The sequence below is a fragment of the Sapajus apella genome, unplaced genomic scaffold (genome assembly GCF_009761245.1).
Source record: "Sapajus apella isolate SASKATOON/1434 unplaced genomic scaffold, GSC_monkey_1.0 scaffold2, whole genome shotgun sequence".
Lineage (NCBI taxonomy): Eukaryota > Metazoa > Chordata > Mammalia > Primates > Cebidae > Sapajus > Sapajus apella.
The window spans coordinates 7,109,624-7,123,975 of NW_022436942.1; the positions used below are offsets into that span (position 1 = coordinate 7,109,624).

The 14,352-nt window shown below is 35.8% G+C and overlaps 1 protein-coding gene across 6 annotated transcripts in view; it reads left to right on the plus strand.

The window, feature by feature from the left end:
- Window positions 1–1,683: 1,683 nt before the first annotated feature.
- Window positions 1,684–14,352, plus strand: part of ABCC9 (ATP binding cassette subfamily C member 9) — a 147,751-nt gene continuing 135,082 nt past the window's right edge. For 2 of the 6 annotated variants that reach the window (XM_032287599.1, XM_032287614.1), the window contains exons 1-4: window positions 1,684–3,006; window positions 3,368–3,482; window positions 7,754–7,915; window positions 10,466–10,607. In XM_032287599.1, coding sequence (XP_032143490.1) covers window positions 7,774–7,915; window positions 10,466–10,607 — 284 coding nt within the window. In that variant the 5' untranslated portion in view covers window positions 1,684–3,006; window positions 3,368–3,482; window positions 7,754–7,773. Of the gene's footprint in view, window positions 3,063–3,367; window positions 3,483–7,753; window positions 7,916–10,465; window positions 10,608–14,352 lie in introns of all 6 variants that reach the window. The other 4 variants (XM_032287576.1, XM_032287607.1, XM_032287591.1 and 1 more) reach the window with 3 other exon arrangements.

Consider the following 14,352-nt stretch of genomic DNA (forward strand, 5'->3'; position numbering starts at 1 on the left):
AAAAAGAGGTGCTTTGAAAATTTTGAAAAGAGTGAAAAGGGGATTGGCACTATGAGGGTTAAAATTTAATTTAATCTTTAATAATCAAATCAGTTTAATCATAGCAATATAATAAAAAATTGAAACACATCAAATAAACAGAATAGTTAGCCCAGAAACAAATCTTATTATGAACTAATTGTGTGTATATGACAGAGGTGGTATTATACCACAATGCAGAAAAAGGTTATTCAGTAAATGGTGTTCATGTAACAAATAAAATATTAATGTAGATTTTCATCCCATGAAAATTTTAATGCCAAAATAAATTCCAAAGTGAAATTTTTACAAAAGCCTTTAAACAAATATAAAGGTAAATATTTATTAATGAAAGCATTGTAATACATTGCAATGGCAACAAGCAGCAAATTTGCTAACATAAAATTTCCCTTAAAAGAAAGTTCAATGAATTGCAATAAACCCTATAGATCTGACTCATCACTAGCTTCTGTGTCTAGCACATAGTGTGTGCTCTAATAAATCTTTTTTAAATACATAAAAACTTTTTTCTTATTTTTTTTAAAGGCAGCACTTTTTTTTAAATATGACAAATTGGGAAAAAATGTGTCTTATATATGAAGCAGGATTAGTATCCTCTTATAAAACATTTGATTTTAGTGTCCTCTTATTAAATATTTATACAAATGATAAACTTCATTAAGACCCATGAAATACACAAGTATGTGAACAAACTGCCACATAAGAGGGGATACAAAGATTAATCAACATTGTGGAAATGTTGACTGTTCATAACAGAATTGAATATTATCTGTCAAGTTAAAATATTTTTAAAATAAAAAAATAGCAATATCCAATACTTGTTTGAGTATGAGTGTAATCGGTCATCTCATATAATTTGGGGGACTTACCACAAACTTTTTAGAAGGGTGATTTTGCATTCTATGTTGACCGCCTTAAAGATACTTACCACTTTTGATCCTGTAATTATTTTTCAGATAAGTTATCTTAAAAAATTCCTTGTTAGAAAGAAAAAAATTTTCTGAAAAAAAAAGTCATCATCTGATCACAGATATTAGTACAATTTGGCAACTATATCTTGAACAATGGGAAAATGAATTTTAAGTTATTGTATAGACTTTCAATGGAATATTATGTAGCCATTTAAATTTTCAATTATTTTAATTATTTACCTTTATTGTCCCATTAAACAGGAAGCTGATACACAGGGGGCTTATACGACTTGTTCAGTCACTGAACTAACTAGCAGGCTTTGATTATCGAGCAGGCTGCCTTCCTAGTCCACCCTCTTAATCAATGCACCCTACGGCCTGTGTTTGTTAAACTGTAACAAAAATGTTTTCAGTAGTTTTATGGGTGTGTGTGCACATGTGTATCTTTGGGGGGGGGCTCACGGATCTCCACTGTACAGTGTCACATCTTCCAAAGTTTCTACAATAAGCATGATTTTAAAATATCATTGTAAATAACCTTAATAATTGTAATATTCTTTAAAAATCCTCAAGTAAACTTCATTTTCTGTAGTCACACTCAGAGTTTTCATCTTGGGATTATCTGCACCCTCTATTTCCAGTTCTCTCTCCACAGATGCCTTGGGGAGTCTGGCCCCGTGTCCAACTTGCTCACAGGGTCTCCCTTGCCTCCATCCATAGTATTAGGATCCTCACTGTTGAAGTGGGAGCTCTTATCTCCCTGCATCGCTGCAGGCAGCGCCAGGGTACAGTTGTCAAGGGTTCAAAGGCCACAAGAACCGAGTCTTCGGACCCTCCCAGGTTTCCGCCTAAGTGGCCTTGCAGATCTTTAGCGGCCGCGGGTTCAAGTCCCAGCCGCCGGCGCAGGCCGGGCACTCACCCGGAAATGCAGCGACCTTCTCAAGAGTGGGGCGCCCGCGGAAAAATCCCCTGGGACTGGCAGGACTGGAGTTGGCCTGGGCCCACTACATCGCAGAGGCCAGGAGGCCACCGGTGTTTAGGGGTCAGGTCTGGGGACCAGCGCCAGCAGCCCGCAGTCCTCCAGCAGTGCCCCTTGAGGATGCCGCGCGGAGCCTCGGGGGCAGCAGTCCGTCCGACTGACCACGTTTTACTGGAATAGGACAGTTGCTGAAAACAATGCTTATCTCAAGCTGACTCAAAACTGGCTCTTGAGAAAATCCAGTGTTAATTAAAGAGGGTTGTCGGGGACAAAATTCACCGCTTGCGTTTTGCGGGGGAGTAGTTGTGGGGTGATCGTTTTATAAACACGTTTTCTCGAGAGTTTATTATATCTCTGGCTGGGAACAGGAGAAGAGGGGGAACTGTTTCTGCAGTCCATGGGAACCAGCGTCTCACTTTCGGGGACCGTGGGCAAGGGTCGCCGCCCTTCGATTGCGCGGCGGCTGGTCCACCAGAGTAGCCAAGTTTTCCAGGTCGCCGGGGAAAGGTGGAAAACTCGACTTGAGCCTGCCTTGCTCCTGTGAGACATTCGCGCACGAATAGCCCAGCAGTGAGTGCCTCTACCTACAATGAGCCCTTCATTTCCCGGATCCGTTCAGGGGGAAGCAGCGAACCCGCAAATTCACTTCTTTCTGTGGCTGATAAAAGGGTGCTTGCAGAGCGTGGAAAAACACAACAAAACAAAGAAACAAGAATACCTTGAGTGTTTTGACGTTTGAAAACCCGACTCTGGAGAATCATGGAATCATATTTCAAGTCCCAGTGTCTAATGAAGTTTAGGTGACTCCTTATCACTCGGGTTTGTGAAATCACTGCGTCGCGCGCCCCAAGTTACAGCTGGGCAGAGCAGGGATGGGGAGGGTCTCCGGCCCCAGGCGCTGCGCGGCGGGGCTTTGCCCAGTTTCCTGCCTCACAGTGGCGGAGTCCGCCCCGGCCCAGAGCAGTCTGTGGAATTTAGAAACTCGATAGGAGGCAGCAGCTGGTCTCCCACCACCCTAAAAATAATCCGCTCCGGCGCACTGCGTGCTTCGCCTAGGGGAGGAAAACTGTCATCGGAGTAAGTGAATCCGTGTCTTTTACATGAATGCTGTTTAAACATTTTAAGGAATAACTGTAAGCCGTCGATTTTGAGCTAACATTTCTGCTACCCAAAAGCGCCCTCGCACTCTCTCGGCACTTAGCTTTCGCGATAGCGATTTCTAGAATTAAGGGACGAGGCCCAGCTGGAGAAGTGAGGGGGTGGGGATTCAGGTTTCCAGTTTTACTTTAAAACTGCGGGGTCCTCCTCAAATCAGCTGGAAACAGTGAAAGGGGTTGTTATTTAGAGTTATTATTACCGCCTTTCTTGTAGACAGTTCTTGTATTAAGAAGTCGTTTTCTGTTTCTGCTTCATGTTTGTTACTATTTGCTGTTTTTAGGAGTCCTGCGTCCCGGTTTGAATTTACATCTTAAGACAGTGTAGGAAGTCGGTGTTTTGAAGGTAGCTCAAGTGCACCGGCAGGGGTTTGAAGCAGCGTGAAGCTATTGCCCAAGGTATTTATTTTTTGCTTATTTGTTCAGTTTGGGATTAAAAAACAAATCCCATTGCAGTGTCTGTCTGAGGAATATCTACTGTGTAATTCCAATACTTCTTTTGGTGTGGGTTTGTACCTCACAGCCACTGAAGAGTAAATGGGTGGATTCAGATCAGGCACTAAGTCAGAAGTCAGTGGTCTTTTTTGCCAGTGATTTTCCTACTTGGATCGGTCATAAGTATAGCCATGGTAGCTAGCTACCGTCTTCTGGTTCTTATTTCATGAACTATGGACTGAATCACTTTAAGGAGGTGATCACAGCATTTGTTTTTGCAATTGATGTCCATCCTGAAAATGCCCTAGATAATGATAAAGCCTTAAGTTCTTTAAAATGTCATATTTCTCTTTCATAACATAATGTGGTCTCTAAATGACTAAAGAATTAATCGTTTTATATATAAGAATGAAAACTTTTATTTAAGTTTAGCATGCTTTCTCCAGGTGTTTCCAGCATTTTAAGCTCTCTGCAATTGCTGTTTGATCAGAACTAATGCTTTCTGCTAAGTGAGTAGGAAGGAAGGCAAGTTTTCACTTGCTTTACTTATAGTCTATTTCCAAAGGACAGGGCTGGCCAAAATAAATGATGTACCTTATATGCCTCAACACTTTAATGTGTTTTTAGAATTAAATCAGATAACTACTGTTCCTCTCTTACAGAGGAACCAATAGACTGGATAGGTCAAGTATTATATTCACCAACCAAATCCAAAATGTATATGCCCTAGATGTGTGGAATTTCATGTAATGCATTTCAAGGAATAAGAACACTGAGAGTGTGATTCTTGCCATGAAATCATAAGGTAGATAATTAGGAGTATTTCCATCATATCTTATATGCTCTGTGGACATACATTAGAAGCAAAATTTCACTTTGATCTTTATTTTTAAAATTTATTCTGTCAAGTTCTCCAATTCTATCAACTTTCATAAACCCCTGAACATGTTTTGATGGCTTATGCTTGTGGAAAGGAAAATACTGTATCTCCCCATCGACCCTACCCTTTTCTCTCCCTCCTTGATGCTTGGGCCTTTGTTAGTGCTTAGCTGAATCTAAACAGCTCCAGAAGGGGTGGAGCTGAAGGATGTCAGGTGACATAGTTTAGCCAGCAAGAACAGCGATTTGTACCCTTCCCAGAACATTCCCAATTGAACCTGGTGTCTGGGAGGGAAACATTAAATGACAATTGAAAATTTCAGAGTTAGAAACGTGGATTCATTAAGTGCCTTTGATAAACACAATAATTATCAGTATATCAGCAATAAGTTTACTGCCTCCCTCTTTTTGTCCATGTTGGGTTGTAATGGAGGCCGATTGTTAGAATGTCCGACATGGACTCAGGATGTTGGATAAAGACTGTGGGTTAAAAGGAAAGGATAAAGGAGGAGTCAAAAGAAAAGATGAAAGGAGACATGTAGTTAGCTAACGGACAGGTTCCAAGCCAGTCAGAAATGTGAAGTTAGAGTTTATGGCAGACAGGAAAAGTCATTCTAAAGCATTTATTTTCCAACTTGAAGTTTACACTTTTGCATGATTTTATCATTGTTTATTTTCCTATCTTTTAGATCATATACCTTTACAATATACCCAGATCTACTGAGACTAAGATAAAATGATTTATATAGTCTAAGACCACAGGCACTGTTTCTGATGTGCCCAATTGGATTCCTAGTAACTAGCACGTGGTAAGCATCAGGTGTTTTTAACGTTAATTAGTTAATGGCATAGATTCCCAGGTATCTAGTATATAGCTGAAAAGATTCTTAAATTTTTCAGGTGATTGTATTTATCTGAGATCTTCAATCCACAGTTACACACATTTATCTAAAGGCGATTTAATTGGTAGATTTCAGGATTGATTAAACACCAGGCAAGCAATGCTTATAGCTAATGAAGGATGTAATTTGCAAAGCAGCAGATTATACTTTAGCATCTACCGCAATATTAATAGTTTATAAATATGGCCAACTAGAATATTATAATTTTGAATAAGATTATAAAAGTTGCTAAAATAAAAATTATTTTCTAGTTTGCGCAAGGAAAGTTTATATATAGTTTTTCAATTCTGAATGGGCTTTCAGTTTCCTTTTATCATTTCTACTAAATGAAGTAGTCTAAAAAATTTCATTACTATTAGTTTTTAGTTTTGTTTTTGTCTGTCTTTGCCAGAAATATATCTAACATACACCCATAAATTAATAACTTCCATTTTGCCATTGTTTAAAAACTTCAAGTCCTTTTTATTCTTTTATCCAGATTAAAACCTTAATAGCTTGTAAGAATTTACCAAGTGTATAACTTCACCTTGAGGTTTTAAAAATATAATTTTTTTTAAAAAATATGAGGGAAAGACTCAACTAGGAGCTTACTAATGATTTATTATAAAAAGAGCTTATCAGGAACAACATGTGAGAGGCATTCTGTATAAGCATTTAAGACTGTAAATACACAGACTCTTTAGCCGAGCTGTTTGTATAATTATATACCTTTGCTTGAAATTTGATTTCTCTAATAATTTACCTACCATTGACAATCTTTTCTGTATAACACTCTTTTTCTCCTAGAAAAAGTATTGTTTGTGACCATTGCTAAATCAATTATCAACGAAAGGAAAGAAAAGATACTATGTCAGTTAATAAAATTTTTGCCAGGCTATAGTAATGCAGCTCAGAATCCACTGTGACGTAAATATGGAAAAGAAGTGAAGTCTAGTGAGGTTAAAATCTTAAACTGCTACTTGTTTTAAAAAATAGATAAAATACTTTCTTTGAAAAGCAGGTTGGTGGTTGCGTGATAGAGTGGAAAGAAATAGTTTATAAGTCAGACATTTGGGTGTGGACCTGGCTGCTCTGCTGATGGCAAGTCACTGAACTTATCTAAACCTCAGTATCCTCCACTGTAAAAGATGAGTAACACCACTAGCATTACAAGGTTGTTCTGAGGATTTAAGATATGCAACGTGCCCAGAATTTAGTAGGTAGTAAGTAAGTAGTAGGCATTATGAAATAAGTTTTCAGAATGTTAAAGCTTTTGCTGGATTTTCACAGCTGTATTTTGATGGAGCAGACCTTTGCTCATCTCCCATCTGTTTCAGGACAGCAATAATAGAAAACCATTAACATATAAGTGAGAGCATGTCACTCCTCTGCCTGGGAATCCCCAGTGGCCCATTTCACTAAGAGTAGAAGCCACAATCCAGACAATGACTTACAAAGCACTGTGTGACCTTGTCCTCTGTTTCCACTCTAAACTCATCTACTGCTATTCATGGAGTACCAATTTCCAATTAAAAGACATACTGAGTTTCAAACTATCTGAGTAGTTTCCTTGACTAGTTCATTTGAGTTAGATTTAATTCATCTTGAACATTTGACTTTTAATATTTTTCAGAAAAAGAGTTACAGTTAACAGCCACACTGGCCTCTGAATGTTAATATTTCCTACAACTAATGAGATGTTTCAGCAACTCTGTCACAATTTACAGAACAACTTGAGTTGTTTATTACTACATTTTCAGTGACTGTGAGAAAATATTTGAAATTATATCATTTTGACTTTTTAGTCATTGGTTCATTTTTTTTCTCCTTTTTCTTAATATATGACCATTTTGTTCTTTTTTTTTTTTTTGGGGGGACGGAGATTCGCTCTTGTTACCCAGGCTGGAGTGCAATGGCGCGATCTCAGCTCACCGCAACCTCCGCCTCCTGGGTTCAGGCAATTCTCCTGCCTCAGCCTCCTGAGTAGCTGGGATTACAGGCACGCTGTAATTACCACCATGCCCAGCTAATTTTTTGTAGTTTTAGTAGAGACGGGGTTTCACCGAGTTGACCAGGATGGTCTCGATCTCTTGACCTCGTGATCCACCCGCCTCGGCCTCCCAAAGTGCTGGGATTACAGGCTTGAGCCACCACGCCCGGCACCATTTTGTTCTTGAAAGCATTTTGGTCAGACACTTGTTTGAGGTACTACTAAAGGTAGATATTAATTATAATACATTTTCCACATTAAAGAATTTTTCTCTGGAAATAAAAGCTATGGAAAAGAAGATCTTATAGAACATAAAAGCCTTTACAAGAAACCTTCAAGTTACTTTGACATCGAGTTTCTTATTTCCTCAGCTATCAAAATAAAGGGGACTAATTTTATAATATAGCCCCTATTCAAGGCTATAATTTTATGAACAAGCGTTTAGTAATAAAAGGGTTTTTCTTTCTCCTTTCTCTCCCTTTTAGAGTAAACCATATAAGAAGAAATGAGCCTTTCATTTTGTGGTAACAACATTACTTCATATAATATCAATGACGGTGTGTTACAAAATTCCTGCTTTGTGGATGCCCTCAACTTGGTCCCTCATGTCTTTTTGTTGTTTATCACTTTTCCAATATTGTTTATTGGTAAGTAATCTAATGCCCTATGTTATACGACTTAATGTTTATATATCTCATTAATGGCTGAGGTTTGGGGTCATGTTGACTTAATTTCTCTAACAAGGAAGTTGATACCTGTGAGAAATGAACAAGCAAGTATTTTGTGTTTTTCAACCATGTATTTTTGACAGGTGATCTTCCATAGGTGAAATTGAGGTCATGTGCTTACCTAGGATTGGGCTTCAGGTAACAGCAGTGGTTTTTTAAAATGAAGGAAAGAGAGAAATATATGAGATAGATCTACAGCATTAGTTGAGCACTTACTTTGGGCTAGGTAAAGGGAATGGAAAATGAATACAAGAGTTCTTGCCTTCAGGGAATAGTCCAGTGGGGCAGATGTGTTAAAGTCACAAGAAATGACTATGCCACTGATACAGGAACACATTAACCTGCTGAAACAACTCACTCTTTGGAGCTGGTGGGGAAAATAGTGAGTGACGTGTTTGAGGGATTGAAAGCTGCCGAGCATGCAAGTTAGAGTGGGAGTGATGGGATGGTGTTTTTTGTAGCAAGAGGACATTCACAAACTATTTGGGAAGAAGTTAATAATACAGTTTCCTCTATTATTTTATAGTTTATATATGTATAAAATCTGACAATTAAGGGCAATTGTGAATAATTTGTATAACTTGCCCAAACAGACACTTCAACTTCGTTAAAATTATGAAGTATTTTGATATATAAAATGATGGAGATTAATATAATAAACATCCACTGAGCCTACCACCACTCATCTAAAGAATATAGCAATGAGTGAAAGGACTTCTCTGCACACCATTTCCTGGTCCTGCTACTCTCCATTTCCTACATTCCTGTCTTTTCACAGGAGGCAGCCACTATTTTGAGTTGTGTTTAATTTTTTCATGCATTATATTTTTCCAATTAAATAAATTAAAAAAAAGTTTTCAGATGCATTTTCTTAAGAAAATGGCATTTTTAAATTATCTGCTTTAAGGGAATGTTTGAAAATTATTCATCTGCTTTTATTTATTTATTTAACAATATTAATTGAGAGGATACTATGTGCTTGGCATTGTTCTAACAGGGATAAAGAACTCATCATATGGTATATACACAGGCCAACATAACTCTTGGTACGTAGTTATGTTAAACAAAAGTACAGATGCTAAATATATTGAGAACAGAGTGGCCATATGTAGAAACATCACTTGTTGTTTATGTAGTATTATTGGTAGGTCATGAAGAATGTCCTTTGGCCAACAGTAGAAAAATTGGTTTTTTAAACTGTAATTCCACAGTTAATAATTCCCCAAGTATTAACACTTGGTTAACCTTTTAAGAGCAAGAACAGTGACATTCCATTTTGTATCCTTAGCATCCAGCACGGAGGCCGGCACCAGGGTGTTAGAATAGAATAGAATTGGAGGGGACATTGTTAAAGGGAAATAGAAAAAAATTCATTAATGACATTGGCTACTTGAATTAGTGAGGGATCATAAATAAATCTCAAAAACAATCAGGTACTAGGAAAATCATAATGTTGCAAAAAAGACATAGAACTTGCCTATGGGAGTTTATGGCATAAGTTCTAGTAGAATATATTAAATATAACTAACCTTCCAATGACGAAGTAAATTGAAAACAACTAAGACATGAATCAATACTCATTTCAAATAAAAGGAGAGTCTGCTGCCTATACAGAAATTCTTTCCTGCAATATTTCAAGCACAAACCCCTGTTTGTTCTTGAAGTAGGTGAGGCTTTTTTTCTACAGTCAAAAAAATGAGAAAACAGGGAAACAAAAAGAGACAAAAGTGGGGCCTCTTAGCATACCACGTATGAAGTTGTGTTATTCTACATAGTAACTAAACTGTATAGTAGTTTGGGGAGGAAACCATCAGAATTTTACTAACATATAATCTTGCATTTTTTTCTTCATTGGCAAGCTAAGGGTGGACCCCCTATGATGTTTTTGAGCCTGCTTAAAAGTTCATCATCGAGAACTTTAGCTTCCTTTGAGAAAAGTGTCAGGAACACTTGTTGAATAACAATGCCAGCCCAGTCGTACATAACAATTTTTCTCATATGATGTGTATATGATTCAGAGTTGACTCAACTAATGAGTCCTGTATTTTGTAACCAAACATGTCTTTTCTTGGTTTGTCACCTGTAGATTTCATGTCTTCAAAGCTTTTTGACAGCAAATTTCTTGTATTATTATCATCAATTTATTTCCTTTTGAATCAATCGGAAAGCTGTCAGGAAGAACTTCTGATTAGCATGAGATAGAACCATGTTGTCATCCAGAGTTGGTATCATTCCTGAGTAATGCCACAAATATTAATGTGTTAGCCTGGGTAGTCTTGTAAAAGTTAATTGTAATTCTTTTAAATAATGAAAATACACTGGGATTTTCATTGCTACTCTAGAAAGTATTAAGGTTTCCGGACTCCCCCTTAAAGCTTATCATAATTTAAATTATTTTTATGATTACAATTGAGCCTTTGCTTTATGTCTTTTTTTTTTTTTAAAAACTTTTCTCTCTTTTTTTTCCAGGATGGGGGAGCCAAAGCTCAAAAGTACAAATTCACCACAACACATGGCTTCATTTTCCTGGACATAACCTGAGATGGATTCTTACATTTGCTCTCCTGTTTGTGCATGTCTGTGAAATAGCAGAAGGCATTGTTTCAGACTCGTAAGTGATCTAACTAAAATAATACCATTGCAATATACCAGTGGGTATATTGTGGATAGTAGCTAAGAGCATTACCAAGGCAGGCTTAACTTTTGAGGCATTAGGAATGATGCCTGTCACTCATTTTGTCTGATAGTCATGTGTTTTGTCTGTATTTTTATGTTGCTACATTATTTTTCTGATTGCATAAGTTCACATCTTTTTAACTTGAGCTCCTAGATATGCTTTATAGTTTTTGATCTCTGATCCATGTAGCTCTTGAAAGAAGTTCTTATGTGTTTTTGAACTTTTTAATGTTAAAAATAGGTATAAATGGAAAGATTGTCTGCATTGACACATAGCTCTAATAGCCATATACTTATATTAATATATTAATCATTTCTCAGATGTTTCCATTTATGTTGTAAAGAAGCAAAGATAGATGAGGCAGGATTAAAGAGGCTAAGAATCAGTGAGGATAAAGCCATAAATTGAGGCAAAGCGCAAAACTTTTAAAATGAAGATTTGTAATAAAACCCATTTTTTAAACTTTTAAGTTCAGAGGTACAAGTGCGTGTTTATTATACAGGTAAACTTGTGTCATGGAGGTTTGTTGTACAGATCACCCAGATATTAAGCCTAGATCCCATTAGTTGTTTTTCTGATCCTCTCCCTCCTCCCGCTCTCCACCCTCCAAAAAGCCCCAGTGTGTGTTGTTTCCAATTATCATTTAACTCCCACTTATAAGTGAGAACACGTGATATTTGGTTTTCTGTTCCTGTGTTAGTTTGCTAAGGATAATGGCCTCCAGCTCCATCCATGTCCCCGCAAAGGACATGATCTTGCCATTTTTTATGGCTACATGGTATTACACGGAGTATATGTACCACATTTTCTTTATCCAGTCTATCATTGATGGATATTTAGGTTGATTCCATGTGTTTGCTATTGTGAATAGTGCTTCAATGAAATATGCATGCATGTGTCTTTATAAGAGAAGGATTTATAATCCCATTACCCAATAATAGAATTGCTGGGTCAAATGATATTTCTGTTTTTGGTCTTTGAGAAATCACTACACTGTCTTCTACAATGGCTAAAATAATTTACACTCCAAACAGTGTATAAGTATTCCATTTTCTTCACAACCTCACCAACATTTGTTATTTTTTGACTTCTTAATTCTAGCCATTCGACTAGTATGAGATGGTATCTCATTGTGGTTTTTATTTGCATTTCTCTAATGATCAGTGATGCTGAGCTTTTTTTTCACATGATGGTTGGCCATGTGTATGTCTTCTTTTGAAAAGTATCTGTTCATATCCTTTGCCCACTTTTTTATGGGGTTGTTGTTGCTGTTTTTCTTGTAAATTTGTTTAAATTCCTTACACATGCTGGATATTAGATCTTTGTTGGATGCATAGTTTGCAAAAATTTTCTTTCATTCTATAGGTTGTCTTTTTACTCTGTTGATAGTTTCTTTTGCTGGGCAAGAACTCTTTAGTTAGATCCCATTTGTCAATTTTTGAATTTGTTGCAATTGTTTTTGGCATCTTTGTCATGAAATCTTTCCTCATACCTATGTCCTGAATAGTATTGCCTAGGTTGCCTTCCAGGGTTTTTATAGTTTTGAAAACCCATATTTTTAAAGGAATTTTGTTATTTTTGTAAAACATGATACTTGTATTAGGCAGTTAAAATATAATGAATTATATTTATAAACTTCAACATTATGTGGTGAAAATATTTTTTTATATAGTAACAAGATAAACTCAAGAATAGGAAACTTTGATTCTTAAACTATGCTAGATGGTGTACCATTCATTGAGGAATTAATATAAGAAGGACTTTAAATTTTTTGATAGGAAAGTCCAAAATTTATTTTCTTCTTATCGAACAGAAACTTTCTTGACATCTGTTTATGTTTTCTGTTGGAATTAACAAAGAATGAAACTTCTAAGCTTTTGTCATGGAACCAACTATTTTGTAATGTTTTATGAGGGTTTTTTTTGCAGATATGTGCATGTCTTAATTTCTGATAAAAAAAATTAGAGACTCTGATATATACTATGCCTCCAGGAATTTAGAAACTTAATTGGATATTATCTTATTGATAACTGTTTAAAGTTCTGGTATATTTATACTAGCATAGCCAATCTAGGCTCAAGTGTTTCATTTCCTTAGCATTTAGGCTGCTCTGTTTCTATGTGTCTGTATAAAGTAGAAGATCCTATATTTCTTTGAAACTTGACATCATGTGGACAAGGAGAACTCTCTGGTTGATGTAGATTCAGTCAGGTCCTCAGAAAACACAGACAGACTGAACCCATGATAATAATGACATATCATAATAGTAGAGACTTGTTTGTAGTGGTGGTAATAAAAGAGGTCCTAAAAACAGGCTAAAATAATCCCTCGATTCCGTGCTATGCTCTTCTCCTCTTTAGGTATAGACTTCTCCTTATGATTTTTAACCAGGCTTTTTGAAAAGTCATCTTCTAGTTACTTCTAAACCCAAACATTTAGTTTTGCTTTTTTTTCTTGCTCCATCTTATTCTGGAAACTACATCTATAAGAATCTCTGTGATTATTAGTCACACCTAATTGACACTCTTTTGTCTTTGTCATAATTTTTACTTTTGACACTGCTATCATTCCATCTTTCTATTTTTAAATAAAATATTTATGAATTATTTACTTAATATGTGACAAATACTCATTACAATTACAAAAACAATGCAAAGGCTTTCCTAATAGAATATTTGATCTTGTTTTTTAGTAATAAAACATTTAAAGCATAAATTTTTCTTTTGGGACATTCTTATCTGTTCTGGGTGGGTTTTTGTTCTCCTTTTTATTTCTACCTGTGATTCCAGTTTAGATACTCTCCTAGGCTTAGAAATCCTTTTCAGTTTGCTCTTTTGCTTAATTTGATTGGTTTATTATTAAAGCATGTAGTTTGTAAAATGATTATTCTTTGCTGTTAACATTTTCATTATAGTCAAATACTTGATCATTTATAAATATGTAATGAATATTAGAAAGTATTATATATACTTTGTAGGAGACAAAATTTTATTAAGTTTACTGATTGTATTACTGAAGTTCTATATGTTGCTTGGTTTTATACTATTTAATCTGTCAAATTCTAAAAGTAGTGTATTAAAATCTTGTCTATTATTGTGTTTTCCTTAGATTTTTATTTTTATTATTTTTCTCTTTTGAAATGATTTCTTTAACCTTCACAATATAATACTTTAAAAATTTCTTTCCAACGTTCCGACTAAAGATTATCTAAAGATAAATGGGACATAATGCACTCCTACCAAGCCACTGAGATTTGCAAATCATACCCTAAAAAGAACACAGCTTAAGGGAAAAAATAGGGTTGGAGAACCATTCAAAACCTATGCAGCTTTATAAATAGAGAACTAACAAAATGACAGCAACCTTATAAAAATGCTAGCCTGGTTCAAAGACATGTTAAATTCCTAGTAAAGGAGTGCCACAGTAAGTACAAAACTTTGTTGTAGCTGATATTATCTTTATTAATTCTTTGTTATTGCTTTCCATTCCCACACTGCAAACCATTATAAAAATGGTTTGTCATTCTTTCTCTAAAATCTTAAATTGACTTTTTATTTTATTATAATTATTTCTTATCAAACTTGTTTATTTTTGTGAGTAGGGTTGTGACCACATTCTAAAGGATTGGATAGGAAGTGTGCTCATTTAAAAATTTCCTAAATAGTATTAGTAAGTAAAT